Genomic DNA, 24,374 nt, shown 5'->3' with positions numbered 1-24,374 from the left:
GGGGTCTCTATTCTGTTCCATTGGTCCATATGTCTACTTTTATACCAGTATCATGTTGGTTTGGTTACTGTAGTCTTGTAGTATATTTACATGTTGGATAATGTGATGCCTCTGGCTTTCTTCTTTTTTACTAGGATTGTCTTGGCTGTCTGGGCACATTTTTTGTTTCATGTGAATTTTAGAATAGTTTTTCCTAATTCTGTGGGCAATGACATTGGTAATTTGGTAGGAATAGCATTAAATATGCAGACTACTGTGGATGGTATAGTCATTTTAACAATGTTGATTCTTCCAACCCGTAAGTGTGAGATGTTTTTCCCTTTGTTTGTATCATCCTTTCTTTCAGCAGTGTTTTGTAGTTACTCTTATAGAGATTTTTCACTTCCTTGGTTAGATGTATTCCTAGATATTTTCTGTGGCTATTTTAAATGGAATTGCATTCTTTATTTGTTCCTCAACTTAAACATTATTGGTGTATAGAAATGCTACTGATTTTTGTACATTCACTTTATATCAGAAGACTTTGTTGAAGTCATTTATCAGGTCTAGGAGTCTTTTGGTAGAATCCTTAGGATTTTCTAGGTACAGAATCATATTGTTAGTGAAGAGAGATACTTTGACTTCTTCTTTTCCTATTTGGATAAATTTCCTTCTCCTGCCTGGTTGCTTTGACTAGGACTTCCAGTACTACATTGAATAGGAGTGGTGAGAGTAGACATCTATGTCTTGTTTTAGTTCTTACAAGGGAATGCTTCCAGCTTTTGCCCTTTCAGTATAATGTTGTCTGTGGGTTTGTCATTGATGGTTCTCATTATTTTGAGTTATGTTCCTTCTATGCCTAGTTTGTTGAGGATTTTTATCATAAAGAGATGTTGAATTTTATCAAATGCTTTTCCTCATCTATTGAGGTGATCATATGGTTTTGTTTTTGGTTCTGCTTATGAAGTGAATCACATTTATTGATTTGTATATGTTGAATCATCCTTGCATCCCAGGAATAAAGCTCACTTGATTATGATGAATTAACTTTTTGATATGCTGCTGAATTCAGTTTGTTAGTATTTTGTTGAAGATTTTTGGGTCTATTTTCATCAGGGATATTGGTCTTTAGTTTTCTTTTCTTGTTGTGTCTGTGCCAGATATTGCTATTAGGATGATGCTAGCTTCATAGAATGAGATAGTGAGGAGTCTCTCTGCCTCAATTTTTTGGGATAGTTTCAGTGGAATTGGTACCAGCTCTTCTTTGCACATCTGGTACAATCTGGTTGTCCAGGGTTCCCCCCCGCCACCCCACCCCACCCATTGATTGCTTGGGTGGTAGGTTTTTATTCCTGATTCAATTTCATTACTCATGATTAATCTGTTCAGGATTTTTGTTTTTTTCTGGTTCAATCTTGGGAGATTGTATGCTTCCAGGAATTGATCCATTTCTCTAGATTTTTCTAGTTTGTGTGCATAGAGATAGAGGCATATCATAGTACCCTCTGAAGATCCTTTATATTTCTGGAGGATAGTTTGTGATGTCACTTTTGTTATTTCTGATTATGCTCATTAGGATCTTCTCTCTTCTTTTCCTTGTTAATCTAGCTGTGGTCTATCAATCTTGTTTATCCTTTCGAGAAACCAACTTTTTGCTTCATTGATCCTTTGTATGGTTTTTGATGTCTCAATTTTGTTCAGTTCTGCTCTGATTGTAGTTCTTTTATTTCTTCTGGTAGCTTTTGTTTTTGTTGTTTTTTTTATTGCATTTTAGGTTTTGGGGTACATGTGAAGAACATGCAAGATTGTTGCATAGGTACACACATGGCAGTGTGATTTGCTGCCTTCCTCCCCTTCACCTATATCTGGCATTTCTCCCCATGCTATCTCTCCCCAACTCCCCACCCTCCTGCTGTCCCTCCCCTATTTCCCCCCAACAGACCCCAGTGTGTAGTGCTCCCCTCCCTGTGATCATGTGTTCTCATTGTTCAACACCCGCCTATGAGTGAGAACAGGCGGTGTTTGATTTTCTGTTCTTGTGTCAGTTTGCTGAGAATGATGGCTTCCAGGTTCATCCATGTCATGGGCCCCCAATTTCTTCTGGCTTATAAGGTTTGTGCTGAATAATCTGATGTTAGTCTGATAGGTTTCCCTTTATAAGCAATATGACCCTTTTCTCTAGATACCTTTAAAGTTCTTTCTTTCATATGGACTTTGGTTAGTCCTACAACTGTGTGCCTTGGGGATGGTGATCTTGTGTAGTATCTTATAGGAGTTCTCTGAATTTTTTGTATTTGCATGTCAAACTCTCTAGCAAGATTGGGGTAAATTTTCCTCAATTATATATCCTCAAATATGTTTTCCAAGTTGCTAACTCTCTTTCCTTCTCTCTCAAGAATGCCAGTAAGTCATAGGTTTGGTCACTTTACATAATCCCATATTTCTCAAAGGCTTTGTTCATTTTTTCAATTCTTTTTTACTTTTGTCTGACTGGGTCATTTTGACAGACTGGTCTTCAAGCTCTGAAAGTCTTTCTTTTGCCTGGTCTAGTCTATTGTTAAGGCTTTCATATGTATTTGAAATTCCTGATATGAATTTTTCAATTCCAGAACTTCTGTTGGTTCCTTCTTAATATAGCTATGTTGTCTTTCATAACTTAGATCAATTTTCTGGCTTCTTTGTGGGATTTCAACTTCCTCTTGCATCTCATTGAGTTTCCTTGCCATCCATATTCTGAATTCTATATCTGTCATTTCAGACATTTCATTCTGGTTAGGATCCATTGCTTGGGAGCTAGTGAGATCCTTTGGAGGTGATGAAACATTCTGGCCTTTTGTATTGCTGGGGTTCTGCACTGGTTACTCATCTGAGAGAGCTGATACTTCTCTTTTATTTTTTTAAATTTGCTTTCATTTGGATGGGACTTTTTGTTTACTCTTTTTCCCTTGGGGGGTATGACTGTGGTGTATATTATGTATGATTAATTGGCTTCATTTCTAGATGCTTTCAGAGTGCCAACTCTGTACAGATTCCTTGGTTCCAAATAGGTTCATGCAGTGGCTTTTTCAGAAGTTGCTTGTTGTAGCAATGTAATTTTACTTGGTGGTATAATTCAGGATGCAATCTAGTAGATGGTGCTTAAGAGTAAGAAATGATGGGTACAAGCAGGGGTGGAGGCACTCTAGAAATACAAAAAGCACCTCCGCAAAGCACATTCACCTTCAGTAGGGTGGAGCTGCTGAAGAAGCTTGAGACACAGGCTCTTTCAGCCCACATTCCCCAGGCCCCAATGTGAAAATCATTTCCAAATCCATGACAGGGCACTGAGAAGAGGGGTGGCAGAGCAAGTGTAAGCCCCTCTCCATGTCCATTCCCAGGCTTTGGTGGTACAGCCTTCAGTGGCTGGCACTGCACTCACATTTTCTTTTATCCAAGGGGTTTTGGTGGGCTGTACTCTCCCCTCCCTTAGGGACAGTCTGCATGAAGGGTTAGATCTCCAGGGGAAGGGAGTCTGCCTCTCTCCCACTCTTCAGAGCTGGTGGGGCACTGTTCCCCAATTGACCAAGGAAGCAGGCTGGGACACCTCATAATGACCCATGCAGACCAGTTCTAGTTTGCAAAGCTGTCTCTGGCTGCAAGTCTTGCCCTCTGGGAAAAGCCTCAGCTTTAGCAGCTCTCCTCCCACTCCAGTCCTGTGAGAGAGAATAATACCAGCACCTATTACTGGGGCAGTCTTCACATTCACTGCTCAATTCTGCCTGGGAGGACCCTTCTCCCCTTCCAAAACATTCAATCTCACCTAAGACTAAAATGCTTGCTATGGAGTTGGAGACCAGCCTGGCCAATATGGTGAAACCCGGTCTCTCCGAAAATACAGAAAAATAGCCTGGTGTGGTGGTGCACACCTGTAGTCCCAACTACTCAGGAGGCTGAAGCTGGAAAATTGCTTGAACCTGGGAGGCAGAGGTTGCAGTGAGCTGAGATTGCACCACTGTACTCCTGGCTGGGCAACAGAGTGAGACTCTGTCTCCAAATAAATAAATAAATAAAGCATTATTAGATCCCATCTTATAATGCATATTTTATGCATTATTTTCTCCCATCTTAGCTAGAGTCCTAATGCTTACACAATAGATAATGAGAACCTCACTGGAAAAGTTGTCCTTTTGCAATACATGCTTCTGCTACCTGGTTTTCAGAATAATGCAAACACCTTTAACTAAAGAGTAATGTGGTGTGGTATGCCTTGTGATCTCATACCTTGTAATTGTCTGTATTCCACATATAAATTAGAAGTTTTGCAAAGATGAACACTACCCCAAGGCCATGGTCAGAAGTGTCACCAAATTTTTGTGTCACTAGCTTTCTGATTGCTATGATTAAGCCCCCAGAGGAGAGCCCCTGCAGACAAGCTAGAGAAAGTTGTTTTCTAGCCTGAAATGCAAGCCAACAATTGTGCCTAATGGCCAACCCAAGAAACCTGTTTCCTCACTGGAGAACACATTAGTTATTTTGGCTTTCTGAAAGGGTTATGTCACATGCACTCTGTACCTACAGAAATTTCAGTGCTAATTCTTAGTACCTGTTATAAACATTGTAAAAGCTAACTATGATTTTAATCTTCATATAAGATACAAATTCATTTCTTATAAATATTCTATAGCCAGGGAGCAGGGGATGATATATTGTTTATTAGGGCATAATGTAAATATGTCAATATATTCAGCTATTATTTATATTGTTCAAATTATATATGCCAGAATTTTAAGTTTACTTCATTTGTCATAGACTGATGTTATTTTTTTCTTGCCTTTTCTTCTACCTCCAACAGTGACTATTTGACATATCTTTATGCTATTTTCTGGCACACGAGGGTTTATTTTCTAATGAATTTGTTATTTTAATTAATATAAGAATCTACTTTGTCCCATTTAATTATATTTGCTTTGAATTCTGGTTAACTCAATATTAACTCTTATCACTTTGATCTTTTCACTCACATTTGCTTAAGTATCTCTATGCATCCTTTTTATTTTTAACCTTTCTATTATTTTGTTTTGTTTTCATTTTTTTGTAAGTGGTTTGCTGCTGTTTTCTGATTACATTTTAAATTATTTACTTTTTTATTAGGTTGGGTAGCAGGGAGACTGATGTATTTAGAGTGTACTTGTGGTTAAAACTGTTAGTAAATACAGAGATATTGTTAAATTAACAAACATAATTTAATTTCAAAGTCAAAACAAATCTAATTAAATTATCTTTTTAAATTGTGTTTCCAGGATCTTTTGAGACATATATTAACCCACAGGAATGGGAAGGCTATTGTAAAATGAAACACAAAGAGAAACACATGAGACAGGAAAAGGAGGCCGCACACCAGGATCCTTGGCGTGCAGGATTGAACTCTTTCCATAAGCTTATTCTTATTAAATGTTGTAAAGAAGAAAAGGTAGGACATTTTTTTAAATTGAAGGACTATGTTACAATTATTTCTACTAAAGCTCACTAGCCAGTTATGATTTATAAATTTATTTGAGAGTAACAATGGCCAAGTTCAAGAGATGACTCAAAAAAATGAAACATGGTTCTTTGTTACTGGAACATAATGTGTTATGTAGAGAATCATGAAGGAGAGCCAGCCAGGGCCATGGTTATCCTTTCCCTGGTGTGTGCCATTAGAGTACCGTGCTCTCTGCTGGAGGGATAGGGTCTGTTGGGAAGCTTTAGAAGGGAAATAATGGGCCTTTCAGATCTTGATAACAACGAAGAGGAGACTTTGAAGGGCACAAAGCCATAGTTACCAGGACCTGTTTGAAGATAAAAGAAATTATGGCAGCCTGAATTAAGACAGAAATAGTAGATTAGAGAGATGAAGGGGCGCATGGAGATGAGGCAATTGATGTGGCTCCCAGTTTCTGTTTGCATGCCAAAGGGGATAGTTGTGCCAACAACTAAGCAAATGTGAAAGGAGTAATATGTGAGAGAAAGACGCTGTTGATTCTACAGCTATCAGAGTGGATAGCAGTCTGGAAGTCAGCTCATATGGAAGTAGGAAACTGTAGAGAGATATGTGAATTAGAAATAGAGATTTGGGAATCAGCATTCAGTTGGAAAGTAAAACTCAGAGTTGTTAGGATTGTAGAGGAATAAAACAGAATAGAATAAGAGAAAAGATGGGCAAACAATGAAGCTCTGATTACCACCAACTTTTAAAAGGTGGAGAGAAAGGATAAGGAGTCCATGAGAAGGAATAGCAGAGGGCCAGGAAAAACGTTAGGAGAAAAAAAGTGTCATGGAAACCAAGGAGGTACAAGTTTCAACACAGCACTAGTTATCAACAGAATGAATACAGCATTCAGGACAGTTCAAGTTTCTATGTATTTAGATATAATTCCTAATTTTGTTGTTAATAAGGGAATAATATTATCTGCTAAGGATTTGAGTGGTGAATTTCAGGAAGCATTAGAGAAAAATGGTGGTTGTTTCTTTTGGAAAAGGAAGAAAGAACTAACTGGAAAAGACGAAAGCATAATTGGGAGGTGTTGAGGCTATGTTGTAGGATTTTCTGCAATCTCTGTGTGTTACTCTGCTTTGCATTGCTATAAAGGAATGCCTGAGGCTGGGTAATTTATAAAGAAAGGAGTTTTATTTGGCTCACAGTTCTGCAGGCTGTACAAGCATGGTACCAGCATCTTCTTGGCTTCTGGTGAGGCTTCAGGAAGCTTTTACATATGGTGAAAGGCAAAGGGAGAGCAAGCATATCATATGGTGAGAGAGGAAGCCAGAAAGAGGGGAACGAGGCACCAAATTGCTTTAAATGTCTATCTTTTGTGGAGCTACTAAAGCAAGAATTCACTCATTTCTATGGAGAGGGCACCAAGCAATTTATGAGGGCTACACCTCCATGACCCAAACACTTCCCACTAGGCCCTACCTTCAATATTGGGGATCACATTTCAACATGAGATTGGGAGGCGACAAACATCCAAACTGTATTATTCCACTCCTGGTCCCCCAAATCTCATGTCCTTCTCATATTGCAAAATACAATCATGCCTTCCCAAAGTTCTCAAAAGTCTTAACTCATCCCAGTGCTAACTCAAAGTTTCAAAGTCCAAAGTCTCATCCGAGACTGAGACTCAAGGCAAACCAATTTATAATAGCTACAAAGAAAAAAAATACAGTACCTGGAAGAGTGCAGTGGCTCACACCTGTAATCTGAGCACTTTGGGAGAACAAGACAGGTGGATTGCCCGAGCTAAGGAATTCGAGACAAGCTTGGGCAACATGGTGAAACCCCGTCTCTACTAAAAATACAAAAAATTAGCTGGGCATGGTGGTGCATGCCTGTAATCCCAGCTACTCAAGAGGCTGAAGCTGGAGGACTGCTTGAACCCAAGAGGTGGAGGTTGCAGTGGCCCAAGATCATCCCACTGCACTCCAGCCTGGATAACAGAGCAAGACTCTGTCTAAAAAAAAAAAAAAAAAAAAAAAAAAAATACAGTCCCTAGGAATATATTTAACCAAGGAATTGAAAAATCTCTACAAGAAAACTATGAAACACTGAAGAAAGAAATTGTGGATGACACAAATAAATAGAAAAACATCCCATGCCCATGGATAAGAAGAATTAATATCGATAAAATGACCATACTGTCCAAAGCAATCTACAGATTCCATGCAAACCCTATAAAATATCAACATCATTTTTCACAGAATTAGAAAAAGCAATCCTAAAATTATATAGAACAAAAAAAAGAACTCAAGTAGCCAATGCAATAACTAAGCAAAAAGAACAAAGCTGGAAGCATCTTAAATTATATTATAAGGTTATAGTAACCAAAATAGCATGGCACTGTTATAAAATTAGGCACATAGGTCAATGAAACAGAATAGAAAACCCAGAAATAAAGCCACATATTTGCAGCCACCTGATCTTTGGCAAAGTCAACAAGAACATACAATGGGGAAAAGATACTTCTTTCAGTAAATGGTGGTGGGAAAATTGGATTGCCACATGCAGAAGAATGAAACTGGACCCCTACCTCTGACCATATACAAAAAACAACTAAGGAAGACTTAAAGACGTAAAAATAAGACCTGAGGCCAGGCACGGTGGCTCACACCTATAATCCCAGAACTTTGGGAGGCTCAGGTGGGTGGATCACAAAGTCAAGAGTTCAAGACCAGCCTGACCAATATAGAGAAACCCTGTCTCTACTAAATATACAAAATTAGCTGGGCATGGTGGCGCATGCCTGTAATCCCAGCTACTCGGGAGGCTGAGGCAGGAGAATTGCTTGAACCTCGGAGGCAGAGGTTGTGGTGAGCCAAGATTATACTATTGCACTCCAGCCTGGGCAACAAGAGCAAAACTCCATCTCAAAAAAAAAAAAACAGAAAGGTAAAAAGAACGTGTCATTTCATCCAGCAGCTTCACTTCTAGCTATCTACCCAAAGGAAAGGAATCACTATATAAAAAAGATAATTGCACTCATATGTTTATCACAACACCATTCACAGTAGCAAAGATATGGAATTGACCTACGTGTCTATCAATGGATGATTGGATAAAGAAAATGTGGTATATATACACAATGGAATACTATATTCAACCATAAAAAATAGATAAAGTCATGTCTTTTGCAGCAACATAGATGGAACTGGAGGCCGCTATCTTAATTGAAACAGGATGCAGAAAGGCAAATACCACATGTTCTCACTCATAAGAGAGAGCTAAATATTATGTACACATGAATGTAGAGAAAGGAATGATAGACAATGGAGACTCAGGGGTGAGGAGGTAGGAAGGGGATGGATGATGAAAAATTACCTAATGAGCACAGTGTACATTATTCAGGTGACAGAAACCTTAACAGCCCTGACTCAACCACTAATGCAGTCTAGGTATGTTACGAAATTACACTTTTACCCCATAAATTTATACAAAAAAAAAGAGTGTCTATCTGAAACAAAATATAAAGAAATTGATGTTGGAAAGGCTAAGTGATTTATACTTAGCCACACAGTGACACAACTAGAATTAGAACTAAGCCCCGAACGTGATGGCCCTCTTGCATGGCTGTTCCTTCTAGACTCTGACACCTTTATAGTTAGTACCATAATACATCCCCACTTAAAGGAACAGGCATGTGAACACTATCTTTTCCCAAGTTGGCCACAGAAGGGTATGATCCAAGGCCATGGCCCTAGACCAGGTTGGGACACCTCCCTGCCCAACAGGATTACACACACACACACACACACACACACACACACACACAGAGTAAGGCTTGTTTGGACAGAACAGTGTTGATAGCTAGTGGAAGGCTAAGGGCAGGGCTGCTGTTTACAGTTGTGCAGGATGTCCACTGAGCAACCCATGGGGGAGCCATTCACATTGCAGGTGTTATAGGCTGTGTATTTTCATGACAGCTTTCTGGCACATTAAAAGTCCCTTGAAGAGGAGATACATTTTTCTATCTCACATGAAGTCTCCATATGGGCTGGGGAGGGACGAGACCTGCAAGAACAGGAATGAGATAGATATGGTAGGGTAGGATCAGTGAAAGAACCAAATTGATGTAGGAAATGGCCAGACCCGGGCATAACCATCAAGGCTGAGGTTAGTTCCAGAGAGGGGTCAGAAGTGTCTGGTGAGTGAATGAGATGAAGAAAGGGAGACAACAAATGAAGCCAATTTTCTGAAAAGTTGGCTTGTGAATGGTTGCAAAGAATCAAATAGTGGCTGGAAAAGTAGCTGCCATCGAGGGAAGATCTTTGTTTTGGTTTTAAGGATGGAATATAGTAATGCTTAATTGTATGATGATAGGAATATCAAGGAAACAGAAATCAATAATGCAGAAAGAGACAATGGGGAGACTGAAACTAAAGTCCACAAGAATGTGAAAAAGACAAAACAGAAGAGGCAAGGAAGGGGAGACAGCAGCTTCATAGATAGAGTGAATGTTGAGGGACTTCCCTCTTACCTGATATTTCATCTTGCTTGTGAATCATGAGAACCATAGCTGTCCACAGATATTTAGTGAACAAATCCACTAAATAAAAATGTCTGTGGAAAGATGTATATCCAATCAAGGCAGAATAAGTACAAAAACACAGGGCATCATCCTCTGAGGAGTTGGAGGAGAAAATTAGGATAAAATTGTGAAGGATCCTCAGTCAACATACTTTTTTCTTTTAAACTTTCAGGTGGTTTTTGCTCTTACAGATTTTGTGATAGAAAATCTTGGGAAACAGTTTGTAGAGACACCACCTGTGGACCTGGCTACCCTGTATCAAGACATGTCATTCAACACTCCGCTGGTATTCATCTTAAGCACAGGCTCAGATCCCATGGGTGCATTTCAGAGGTTTGCCCGGGAAAGTGGATATTCAGAACGGTAAGGTCATGTTGTGCAGTTTTAATACTGCTTATGCATATGAACATCTCTTTGTTAAAACTTGCCTTTGTTCTTCCCCTTACAGAGCACAAATTCTTATATTCAGGTATCTCTTACTAAATAAATTAAGATATGTTAATAGTTAGCTATGGTTAAAATAGGGTCAAAAATCATAAAAGTAGCTGTAAATTTTATTTAAGCAAAGGAGAAATTGCTTAAAATGTTGAAGTATAATAATCTAGTGGAATAATGATTGAAATTTGTTTGGCATTTAACACAAGATTTTAACATAACAAAAAAGGTACTGAAGCTTACTCTTTAAAATCAAATGTACAAAAAACGAGCTCTTTATGTCCTATTATTAATCTCATCTTTCTCATGAGTCTTCACTTTGCTGGGTAATAGGGACAAGGGGGATATTTAAACTTGCCCATTTACATTATATTCTTCTGATTTAAATGTCTCCTTTACAGTAAGCTGATTTGGTTTTTTTTTTCTTCTTCTTTTTTTTAATGAAAGTTCAGTCTTCCTAACTCCCCTTTCTATCCCTAATCCTCTCCAAGATGGTATCCAGGTGGGCAGAAAAGTACACAGACCACACAATGGCAGAGGAGAATAGGGGTCTTAGATCCACGAGGTAGCCTTCAGCTCTGATGGGTTCCTGCATGGAGTGGCTGGACTGGCCTTGTCTTTGGACTGAGAATTAATGATGGGTTCCATTTCTTCATTTGGAGTTCACGTTCTGTATTAGTTAGAAGTCTCCAGAGATAGAGAAATAATAAGGGGTGTGTGTGTGTGTGTGTGTGAGAAATTGCAAGATTTGCAGTCAACAACTGAAAACTTAGGACCACTTATGTGTAGTTCCAGTCTTAGTCCAAAAGCCTGAGAGCCAAGAGAGCTGAGGGTATAAGTACCAGTCCAAAATTCAGCAGGCTTGAGACACAAGAGCCAGTGTTACAGTCTGAGTCTAAAGGTCAGAAAAACTCGATGTTCCTGCTTAATAGTCAGGCAGGAGAAGTTCTTTCTTTTTCTTTTTTCTTCTTTTCTTTTTTTTTTTAAGAGAAAGAGAGAGAGAGAATAGGAAGGAGGAAAAAGGAAGAGAAAGAGAGAGAGAGAATGGGGAGGAGGGAGAAGGAAAAGAAAGAGGGAGAGAGAATAGGAGTATTGCTTTCTTGCCCAGGCTAGAATGCAATTTAGTAATGGGAATTGAAAACCTCTTCTATACTGATAATTATACTTAATGATGTAGTCAGGAAGGAGTAAGGGAAGAAGATAACAAACAAACTGCCAACCAATATTTAATTTAAACCTATGAAATGCTATGCGATTACTGAGGAGTGATTTACTTCCAATTATATAGTCACCTTTGGAATAGGTGTGAGGTGGTAATGTATGTTTTGTGTATTTGAAGTGGAGAGTTCTATAAATGTTTATTAAGTTTACTTGTTCCGGGTCTGAGTTCAAGTTCTGAATGTCCTTGTTAATTTTCTGTCTCGTTGATCTATAGAATCGTTAGCTCTACTTGTTGCATTGATCCTTTTGCCATTATGTAATGTCATTCCTCGCCTCTTTTGATCTTTGTTGCTTTAAAGTCTACTTTATCAGAGGCGAGAATTGCATCTACTGCTTTTTGTTTATTTGTTTATTTTTACTCTGTTTGATTGGTAAATCTTCCTCCTTCTCTCTGAGTCTTTGTGTATTGTTGCATGTAAGATGGGCCCGGATGCAGCATACCGATGGGTTTTGGCTTTTTATCCAATTAAAATATATATAAGTTTAATACCAGCGTTTGATGCTAGCTGGCTGTTTTGCCCATTAGTTGATGTAAATTTTTTATTGTGTTAAAGTTCTTTGCTTTTTGATATATTTTTGGAAAGGCCGATATTGGTTGTTCCTTTATATGTATAGTGCTTCTTTCAGAAGCTCTTGTAAAGCAGGCCTGGTGGTGGTGAACTCTCTAAGTACTTGTTTGTTCGCAAAAGATTTAATTTTTCCTTCGCTCATAAAGCTTAGTTTGGCTGGATAGGAAATTCTGGGTTGAAAGTTCTTTTCTTTAAGGATGTTAAATATTGGTCCCCACTCTTTTCTGGCTTGTAGGTTTCTGCTGAGAGATCTGCTGTAAGTCTGATAGGTTTCCCTTTATGGGTAACCTGACCTTTCTCTCTGGCTGCCCTTAGTATTTTCTCCTTCATTTCAACCCTAATAAATCTGGCGATTATGTGCCTTGGGGTTGGTCTTCTTGAAGAATATCTTTGTGGTGTTCTCTGTATTACCTGGAGTTGAATATTACCCTGCCTTGCCAGGTTGGGAAAATTTTCCTGAATGATATCCTGAAGAGTATTTTCCAACTTGGATTCATTCTCTTCATCACATTCAGGTACACCTATCAAACGTAAATTAGGTCTTTTCACATAGTCCCATATTTCCTGGAGACTTTGCTCATTCCTTTTCATCCTTTTTTCTGCATTCTTGTCTTCTCGTTTCATTTCACTGAGCTGGTCCTCGACTTCTGATATCCTTCCTTCTGCTTGATCAATTCGACTGTTTAAACTTGTGCATGCTTCGCGAAGTTCTCGTGTTGTGTTTTTCAGCTCCATCAATTCACTTATATTCTTCTCTAAATTGTCCATTCTCGTTAACATTTCATCAAACCTTTTTTCAAGGTTCTTAGTTTCTTTGCATTGGGTTAGAACAAGTTCTTTTAATTCACAGAAGTTTCTTATCACCCACGTTTTGAAACCTGCTTCTGTTATTGGAACACACGTGTAATCTATTAAGCCTTGTTCCGTTACTGATGAGGAATTGCAATCCCCTGTAGAGGGAGAGGCATTCTGATTTTGAGTATTCTCTACGTTTTTACGCTGGTTTCTTCCCTTCACTATATATTTGTCCGTCTGTCGTCTTTATAATTACCGACTTTCTAACTGGGTCTCTGACGTCCAACTTGTTGATTCCCTGCGCCGAAATCTGAGCAATCCACCGAGCCGGCCAAAACAGCGGTGTTAAGATTGATGGTGCTTTTCTGCCCAGGAATCTCCGGACTCTGCACCAAGAACTGGCGTGCTAAGGCACCAGCAAAACCGCCACGCCGGCCACAAGAGTTGCCCTGGCGACCCGTGGAGCTCCTCCACTGGGAATCTCCTGGTCCGTGAGCAACTAATATTCGTCTGAAAGTGTGGCATCCTCTTGTTCTTTGCGCTTTCACTGGGAGGTACGTGCCCGAGCTGCTAATCATCAGCCATCTTGGATCTCTCTCCGAGAAGTTCTTTCTTATTCAGCCCTTTTGTTCTATTCGGGTCTTCAATTGATTAGCTAAGTTCCTCTCACTCAGGAAGGGCAATTTGCTTTACTCCATCTATTAATTTAAATGCTACTCTCACCCAGAAACACCCTTACAGACACATCCTGAATAATGTGTGACCAAATATGTAAATATCTCATGTCTTGTACAAGTTGACACATAAGATAAATCATCAAACGATCCTAAACATTTGCCTTCGGTTCTGAAATCTCAACAAAGTATTACTGTAGACTTATTAAGAGTTTCTGTGAATCAGTAAGAAAAAGAAAACAACCCAATAGAAATAAAGACAAAAAATACAGAGAATTCTCAGAAAAGGAAAATTAAATGCCTAATAAGCATATGAAAATATGTCCAACCTTACTAGTAATTTGGAAACAACAAATTAAAACCATGAAAAGATGCCATTTCACACCTATCCAATTGGCAAAATGGTGGCAAAGATCTGGAGCTATGGAAACAATTCATGTTGCAAGAGGAGTAAAAAATAGGCAAAAATTATTTGGCAGTATATATCACAGTCAAAGAGGGCATCTTCAATATCTCAACAATTCACTACCGAATTTCCGTCCTAGAGAAAAAACATCTGTTATATGTATACAAGAAGCCATGTTCAATCACATTTTCTTCATAATTTCAACTCTTAGACCCATGTGGTATTTGGTTTTCTGTTCCTACATTAATTCATTTAAGATAATGGCCTCCACTGCATCCATGTTGCTGCAGAGAACATATCATTTTTTTTTATGACTGCATGGCATTCCATGGTGTATATATACATTTTTTTATCCACTCTACTGTTGATGAGTACATACCTACGTTGATTCCATATTGTTGCTATTGTGAATAGTATCAAGAACATTTACAGAAGCACTGTTTGTAATAACAAAAGTTGGAAATAACCTAAATTTTCATCTAGAAAATGAGTATATAGATTGATATATTCATAAAATGTTATGTAATACACTATAGCCATGAAAATGAATATACTAGAATAATGTCTATCAATATGACTACATCACACAAACTAATATTGAGCAAAAATATATATATTTCAGGAGAACTAAATATTTAAGAAGTAGGATAAAATGTGCAAAATTATTACACATACAGATAATTGCATGTATTATTTAGGACTTCATATTTTTTTAAATAAAAGTGTTAAGAAAGGTAGAGAAATTATATGAAATCCAGAATAGAAGTGACCTTGTGAGTAGAGGTTAGGTCATGAAAGAGAAGTAATCAGGGAGAGGTAGACCGCAAGCTGAGATCATGTAGATAATGTTTTATTTCTTAAGCTGGGTTGTGGATACCTGGATACACAGTGTATTAACTTTATCACTTTTGTGACTCTTAAGTATTTCATAATTTTTAAAGTAAAGGTATAATTGAAGATGACACTTAGAAAATTAGGAAGGTTATTAAACACTAGCCAATGTGTGCTAATTTCTTGATATATTCAGGAGGAAAGAAGAAGTATAGAATCACTATATTCCCTTAGGAAAACTAGTGGTTTAATGTATGTGTTAAAATTTTAGGGAAAAACACTAAAGTGATCAATGATCTGTAGCTTCCAAGCAAGCAGAGGAGAAAAAGAATATATAATCCAATATTTCAATTCAGAAGTAGATAGGAATAAAGAAAATCAAAGATGAGGTATAGCAAACCAAAAAATCAAACTAGAGAGTAGAAATTAATGCAAATACCTAAATAGCTATAAATATCTCACCTAAGAACAAATAAAAGTGACCAAGTTAGATTTCAAAAACAATTTTTAGTTATATCCTACTTAGAAACCACATATACAATATAAAAACAATACAGAAAGGTAGAAAATAAAGAAATTCAAAAGATATGCCATGCAAATACTAAAGGAAAGCTAGTAATAGTTCCAATGTATATCACAGAGTTTGAAGCAAAAAAATTATTAAGGATGAAAAGAAAAACTATATGATATACAGGACAGTCTATGAAGAAGAGACACCAATCGTGAAATTGTACACAACTAACAACAGATCTTGAACTATATAAAGCAAAAACTGGAGAAATTTATGCAAGAAGAAATTGATAAATCAACATTAATATGGAAAATTTTAACACATCTGAAACTGTCATACAGCACACAAAAGTTGCAAAACTGGTAAAAATATTCAGACAGTGAAATTAAGAACTTTGATTTCTACACTTAACAAATATAACAAATGCAAGATTTTCAAGTATGCATGGAACATTTACAAAAATTAGCCATGTGTTTAGAGAGACACATATTTCTAAAAGAAGACAGATGTTTTCTCTGACCACAATAAAAATCTTCAGAAATCTATCTTAAAACATTATTTTTAAACATTTTGGGAAACAAAAACATGCACTTGTGTACATCCATGTGTTAAAGAGAAAACATAATGGGAATTTTCCATAAGTGGAAGTAGATGATAAAAGCAATATTACATATAAAAACCTGTAGGGTATAGTAATGTAGCACTTAAGAGTTAAATTTATGCATATTTGTGGACTTCTTATTCCAGTAATAACAAACTAAGAACTCAGATCAATATTTTCACTAAGAACACTTAGAAACCATAGATAAAATATTTAAGGAAATGTATATTTTAAGGTCTGGAGAATTAATAAAATGATGAAGAATATTTAGGAGGAATGGAAAACCTAGAGCAATGAGCCCAGTGCTCATGGCCATTTTTTCCCTAGAGGCACCAGAGGAGGAGGCTAAGGGGCTGCAAAGCTGAGCAGAATTTTTGATTCCTTCAAAGGACAAAGGGGACAAAATAAGAACCCAGAGCCCACTAAGTAAGAGGGGAGGCCAGTAAACCCCCCTTACATTGTTTGCACTCAGAGGAGATTTATCAAAACAAATAATGCCAGGTAAGAAATAAATGGTTTGTTGAAGAGGTTAAGATGATCCCTGATTACTAGTATCTCTGGATGCCTGCCAGAAAACATAAATCTTATCTGAGGGAGCAGAAAAGTTTAACTGCACAAGAAAATATAACCGTATATATAAGAAGGCCAGACTACATCCTTAAAAACCAAGAAAAACAATATATATTAGAAATAGAGCACAGAGTATCCTGATAATGGATACATGACATTAATTTTAAGATAACATTTAAAATGTCCAAGGAAATAAAAAATTGAGAAAATTGATTGAGAATTTTAATTACTTAAAATAAAATTCTAGAATTTAAAAATATAACTGAGCCAGGCACAGTGGCCTATGCCTGTAACCTCAGCACTTTGGGAGGCTGATGTAGGAGGATCACTTGAGACCAGCCTGGACAACATAGTAAGAACCTATCTTTACAAAAATATTAGCCAGGTGGAGTGATGCACACCTGTAGTCCCAGCTACTCAGGAGGCTGAGACAAGAGGATCACTTGAGCACAGGAAGTTGAGACTGCAGTAAGCCATATTCACGCCACTGCACTCCAGCCTGAGTGACAGAGTGAGATCCTGTTTTAAAAAAAAGTATACACACACACACACATATATATATTCATAATAAGTGTGTGCATATGTGTAACTGAAAGTAAGAATTCAATTTATCAGTTTGGTGAATTGAAAGCATGAAGAGACAAAACAATGAAAAAGATGGAAGAGAAGATAAGAGACAGAGATACAATAACAAGATCTAATAAAGTGTAACTTGAGTCCCAGGAGAGAAGAGTGCAGAATATTTTAATAAACAATGGCTAAGAATTTTCCAAAACAAGACATCAATCCACAAATTATATTAACTCTACTAAAAGTCTCCTAAATGCCAAGAATAATAAATGCAAGGAAAATTATCTACCTAGACCCATTACAGTGAATTGTGGGGGGAAAAAAGAACATATTAAAAACAAATTAACTTCAAAGATGCCATTGACTGTTTTCTCTGCAGAAATAATGAGATATGGAAGACATATATTCTAAGTGCGGAAAGCAAATTACTGTCAAAACTTCTTTTAAAACTGAAGTCAACATTAAGCCTTTTTCAGACAAAGAAGAAATTGAAAATGAAAACCCAAAATTAAACTAAGCAGAATAATGGTGGAAATACATCAAAACTTGTGAGATGCTCCTAAAGCCAGAATTTGAGGGAAATTTATAGGCTTAAATATATATGTTATATTTTTAAAACTCTAAAACTTAGTAGTTAAATTCTACTAGAATTTAAAAAATAAAAGTAAGAGCAAAAATTAATGACTTAGGAAACATACAATAGACAAGATCCAAAGGACCAGAAGTTGATTTTTCAAGCTTAGTAAAACTAATAAATTCCTGCTGAAACTGATGAAATAAATAGAGTCTAAAAAATTTTATCAAAATGAATAAGATAATATCATTACAGATCAGCAGACATTAAAATGACTATATTTTAAAAAAATCTTGCCAGTGAATTTGAAAATTTTAATGAAATTTAACACTTCCTCAAAAAATATAACTTTTAACAACTGATAAGCATAAATAGCATGTCTAAATAGTCCAATAATTATAAAAGAAATTTATTATTAAAAACCTTCCCACAATAAAAGCATAAAAAATCAAAAACTTCAAGATAATTATAATAAAGATAGGTAAGATGTCACCACAGAGAAGTATATAATATTACTGAAGGAAGTCAAAAAGACCTAAATAAATGGATGGATATGCCATGTTTATTAATTGGAAGACTCAATATTGTAAAGATATCAGTTCTCCTCAAGTTGTTCTATATATTCAATGCCACTAAATCAAAATACCATTTGGTGTTTTGGGTGGAAATTGACAAGATACTTGTAAAACTTACGTATAAACACAAGAACCAAGAATAACCAAGACAGGTGTTAAATATCGGCAAACAATGGCAAAGTAGAAATGCCAAAAATCTATCTCTACACATGTAAGGAAAATGAATGTGCTCCAGTTAAGAGTAGGCCAAGACAGATAACTGGGTCAGTGTGACTCAGCGAGTTTGGCGCAGACACACAACTCTACTTGTTATGTAACCTGTTTTTGTAAGCTCATACTTGGCTCTGAGCCACTATTGTCTGTAAAAGGTACAACTGCCCTGCTGATGCTGCACATATGGTTCACGCCCAGAGAGAGAGAGTGGAACTGCTGACCCTGTAAGGGAGAGCCATGGGGACAGCAGGAGCCATGGAGCCAGCCAATGAGAAGGGCTGCAGTCAGAGCAGGCAACCAATATAAAGATAGAGCAGAGTGGAGCCAGAGAATAAAAGCCATATTTCACCTGCCTGTGGCCCCCCAAGTGTTCTTTCACCTATCCGTCAGCCATCCACCCACTCCCCTTGGACCTCAGCATGGGCTGGAACCTGACACTTGGCATGACAACACAAAAATAACAGTCTGGCAAAAACTGTCAGAATCAACTTTATCAAAACTCTGGAAAATAACTGAAGGTTTACAGCAACCAAGTGAATGCTTAATAAAGAAAAGGCAACTGAATCTAGGCAGGAGAGCTTTGTGGCATTTTAACTTACCCCAACCCACATTCTCTAGCTTAGCAGTAGACTTAAAGAGAGTACGCCTGCATACCTGGTGTGAGTTCCTGGTGCCATAGTGAACAGAAAAGATCTTGTTCTTGGGGGATTGTAGTTATTTGTTCTGGCCTGTCTGGTAGCTCTTTGAAGGACTAGCTCACAGGTCTTACTTTTATTTAATCTAACTAAGAATGCTCCAGGAGAGAGGTACTACCCTGGAAGATTTTGTCAAAATTATTTAAAGGCACATGTATAAGCCACTGTCTCCTAGCCCAAGGGATAACAGTTGAGGCAACTAGCAGACAAAGCAGAAAGCCTGGGAGGAAAGGTGAGAGAAAGATGCTTTGGGAAATAAAGGCTTTGAAAATCTCCCACATATTTTTGGGAATCCAGAAGTCCACACTCATGTTCAAGATTGAGTGTATACTCAAAAAAGACAGGAAAAGGAACTAAGCTCTAACCTCTGGCCAATCTCAAGTTGGGCCCAACCAGGAAGTGAAGGTGAATGAAGACTTGCAAACTGCCCAACTGAGTGTTGAAGTCATACCCCAAGGCACACTCAGAGCCCATCTGCAAAATCTGGGAAATTTTTGTTGTTGTTGCTTCAGACATTTAATGAAATTTTTGTTGAATTACTAGCTGAACACTAAACTAATCGAATAGAGACATACAACAAAAAATACTGACCTTACAAAATTAGTTCACAAAAGTCATTAAACCTAAGACAGCAACAAAAAACACTGGGAAGTGGAGACAGTCTAATTTCCAGAGTTTTGGCATTATAATATTCTAAATGTCTGCTTTTCAACAACAGCAACAAAAAATACAAAGCATCCAAAGAAATAAGAAATTATGACCCATTCAAAAACAATAAAAACTGACCCTGATGGATACCAGACATTGGGCTTACTAGACAAAAACTTTAAATCAATTATTTAAAATATGCTCATATAGTTAAAGGAGACATGAACCAAGAACTAAAGGAAAACATGAGAATGATGCCTCACCAAAATAGAGAATATCAATGGGATAGAATTTATTAAAAGGAACGAAGTAGAAATTCTGGAGATAAAAAGTACAATAATTAAAATGAAAAATATACAAAAGGGATACAACAATAGATGTTGAAAAATGGAAGAAAGAACCATGAACATGAAGCTAGGTCCATTGAGATTACTCAGTTTGATGAGCAGAAAGACAAAAATACAAACAGAACCTGCCAAGTATAGTGGCTCACAACTGTAACCCCAACACTGTAGGATACCAAGGTGGAAGGATCATGTGAAGCCAGAAGTTGCAGACCAGCCTAGGCAAGAAGGCAAGACACTGCCTCTACAAAAAATAATAACTAGCCTGACATGGTGGCATGTGCCTGTAGTCCCAGCTACTTGGGAGGCTGAGGCAAGAAGATCACTTAAGCCCAGGAGTTTGAGGCCTCAGTGACCTACAGTTTTACCACTGCACTGTAGCCTATGTGGCAGAGCAAGATCTAGTTTCAAAAAAAAAAAAAAAAAAGAGACAGAGAACCTAAGAGACCTGAGAGATACCATCAACCATACCAATATACACTAATGGAAATCTGAGGAGACAAGAGAGTGGGAGAAAGAAAGAATATTTGAAGAAATAATGGCCCATACTTCCCAAATTGATGGAAGATATGAATCTACACATCCAAAGACCTTAACGAATTCTAAGTAGGAAACTCAAAGAGAGCTATACTATGACACATTATAATCAAACTATCAAAAAACAAGACAAAGAAATAATCCTGAAAGCAGCAAAAGAGAAATGAGTTTTCACAGATAAGAGATTCTCATTAAAATTAATGGCTGATTCTCAACAGAAACCATGGTGCCAGAAGGAATACGCTATTCAAAGTGCTCAGGGGGAAAGAGAGACTGTTAACCAAGAATTCTATATCTGGCAAAATAATTTTTCAAAAATAAAGAAAAATTTAAAATATTCCCAGGTAAACAAAAATTGAAAAGGTCTGTCACTAGTAGAACTGCCTTGCAAGAAATACTAAAAGGAGTTGTTCAGACTAAAATGAAAGAACACTAGACAGCAACTTGAACTGACACAAAGAAATACATAACCCAAGTGAGGGTAACTACATAGGTAAATATATGTCACTAAGAATATATTTTTGGTTTATAATTCCTCTTTTCATTTTGTATATAATTAAAAAGGCAAAAGCCTAAAACAATAATTACAAATATATGCTGATGGTAACATAATGTATAAAAATGTAGTTTGTAACACAATAACAACACAAGAGAGGGCAGAGCTATGTAGTAGCAAATTTTGTATACAATTGAAACTAAATTGGTATTATTTCAAATTTTAATTTTTATAAATTCAGATGTTAATTGTAATCCATGACATGATCACTATGAAAACAACTAAAACTATATACAATATAGTAAAAGAACAGAGAATTAAAATCAATATCTAACACAAAGAAGGCAATGATGGAGGAATTGAGGAACAAAAAGGATATGACATGTAAAAAAAAAACAAAATGATAGAAGTAAATTCTTCCTTATTAGTAGTTATGTTAAATGCAAATGGATTAAAGTCTCCAATTTAAAGACAGAGATTGGAAGAATGGATTTAAAACACACACAGACACACACACACACACAATTCAATTACATGCTGCCTCCAAGAGATTCACGTTAGATCCAACCAGTAACTAAAAGAGCTGAAGTGGCTATAATAATATCAAAAAATATATGTACTTCAAGACAAAAGTTGTTACAAAAGACAAAGCAGGATATACTTTAATGATGTCAATCATCAAAAAGACATAACAGTTGTAAATACCTATGCACCTAACAACCAAGTCCCAAAATATATAAAATAAAAACTGACAGAATTGAAGGCAGAAATAGTTCAAAGATAACAGTTGGAAATTTCAGTGTCCCACCTTTAATAATGGATAGAACAATTATGAAAAATAAATAAGTAGACTTCAACAACACTAAAACTAATTTTAATAGATCTGACAGACATATATAGAACACTGTACCCAACAATATCAGAATAAACATTCTTCTCAAGTACACACAGAACATTCTCCTGGATAGTTTATATGTCAGGCCACAAAACAAGTCTCAATAAACTTAAAAAGATTGAGCCATAAAAAGCATATTTTCAAACAGAGAAAAAAACTAGAGATAAATAACAGAAGGAAATATGGCTAATTCACAAATATATGGAAATTAAATGATACACTTTTAAGAAATCACAAGGCAAATTAGAAAATACTTTATTCACTTTTTAAAACTTCAACTTTTACTTGAGACTTAGGTTTTTTAACGTGTATGTTGCATATTGCTGAGGTTTGGATACAAATGATCCTGTCACTCAAGTAGTGTGCATCATACCCAATGGTTAGTTTTTCAACCTTCTCCTCCTCCCCTATCTAGTAGTCTCCAGTGTCCATTTTTCCAATCTTTACATCCATGTGTACCCAATGTTTAGCTTCCCCTATAAATGAGAACATGTGGTATTTGGTTTTCTATTTCTGTGTTAATTTAGTTATAATAATGACCTCAAGCTGCATCGATGTTGCAGCAAAGGGCATGATTTTATTACTCTTTGTGGCTGCATCATATTCCATAGTTTATATTTTCTTTATCCAATTCACCATTATGAGAGAATCTAGATTGATTGAATATCTTTTCTAATATGAATACCGCAAGTGCATATGTCTTCCTTAGTGGAACAATGGATTTTCTTTAGGATATATACCCATTAATGGGAACAGTGTGGGTTGAACGGTAATTCTGTTTTAAGTTCTTTCATATATCTCCAAACTGCTTTCCCAAGTGTCTGAATTAGTTTACATTGTAAGCTAATGTAGTTTATACACCAACAGTGTGTAAGTGTTCCCTTTTCTATGCACCCTCACCAGCTTATCTTAATTTTTGACTTTTTTATAATAGCCATTCTGATTGGTGTGAAATGGTATCTCACTGTGGTTTTTATTTTCATTTCTCTGATGACTAGTGATGTTGAGCATTTTTATATGCTTTTGGACACCTGAATGTCTTCTTTTGAGAATTGTCTATTCATATCTTTTGTCCACTTTTTAATGAAGTTGTTTTTTGCTTGTTGAATTAAGTTCCTTATAGATTCTGAATATTAGATTTGCTTCAGATACATATTTTCTCCCATTCTGTAGGTTGTGTTTACCCTGTTGATAGTTTCTTTTCCTGAACAGAAGGTCTTTCACTTAATTTGGTCCCATGTATCAATTTTTGTTTTTGTTGCAATTGCTTTGGAGGACTTAATCATAAATTGTTTTTCAAGGCTGATGTCTAAAATGATATTTCCTGGATTATCTTCTAAGATTTTTATAGTTTGAGGTCTTACATTTAAATCTTTAATCCATCTGGAGTTAATTTTGTTATGTAGTGAAACATAAGAGTCCAGTTTCATTCTTCTGCATATAGCTAGTCAGCTGTCCTATCCCAACATGATTGATTAAATAGAAAATCTTTTCCCCATTGCTTATTAATGTCAACTTTGTCAAAGATGAGATGACTATAGGTGTGCAGCTTTATTTCTGAGGTCTTTATTCTGTTCTATTGGTCTATGTGTCTGTTTTTGTATCAGTACCATGCTGCTTTGGTTACTGTAGCCTTATAGTATGGTTTGGAGTTGGGTAATGTAATGCCCCAGCTTTGTTCTTTTTGTTCAGGATTGCTTTGGCCATTTCAATTCTTTTTTGGTTATATATGAATTTTAGAATAGTTTTGCAATAATATGGGTAGTTTGATAGGAATAGTCTTGAATGTGTATATTACTTTGGGCAGTATGGTCATTTTAACAGTATTGATTCTTCAAGGGAATGAGCATGGAATGCTTTTCCATTTGTTTGTGTCATTTATTATTTCTTCTGGTAGTATTTTGTATTCCTCCTTGTAAAGATCTTTCAACTCCTTGGTTAGATGTATTATTCTTTTTGTGGCTGTTGTAAATGGCATTGCTTTCTTGATTTGGCTCTCAGTTTAAATATTATTGTTGTACAGAAATGCTATTTATTTTTGTACATTGGTTTTGTATCCTGAAACTTACTGAAGATGTTTATTAGTTTTCTAGTTACAGAATCAAATGGTTGGAGAAGAAAGGTAGTATGAGTTCTTATTTTCCTATTTGGATGCCTTCTATTTCTTTCTCTTGCCTGATTGCTTTGGCTATGAT

At 36.5% G+C, this 24,374-nt stretch overlaps 1 protein-coding gene across 1 annotated transcript in view; it reads left to right on the top strand.

Annotated features, from left to right (window-relative positions):
• LOC110569221 (dynein axonemal heavy chain 6-like) overlaps positions 1–24,374 on the top strand; it is a 208,451-nt gene that overhangs the window by 178,554 nt on the left and 5,523 nt on the right. Inside the window, exons 51-52 of the mRNA XM_064371611.1 lie at positions 5,259–5,428; positions 10,192–10,382. Coding sequence (XP_064227681.1) covers positions 5,259–5,428; positions 10,192–10,382 — 361 coding nt within the window. The remainder of the gene's footprint in view (positions 1–5,258; positions 5,429–10,191; positions 10,383–24,374) is intronic.

This window comes from Aotus nancymaae, unplaced genomic scaffold (assembly GCF_030222135.1).
Source record: "Aotus nancymaae isolate 86718 unplaced genomic scaffold, 86718_ANA_hifiasm-v0.15.2.pri h1tg000141l, whole genome shotgun sequence".
Classification (NCBI taxonomy): domain Eukaryota; kingdom Metazoa; phylum Chordata; class Mammalia; order Primates; family Aotidae; genus Aotus; species Aotus nancymaae.
The sequence above is the reverse complement of the archived record's forward strand: the minus strand, read 5'-3'. Positions and strand labels throughout refer to the sequence as shown.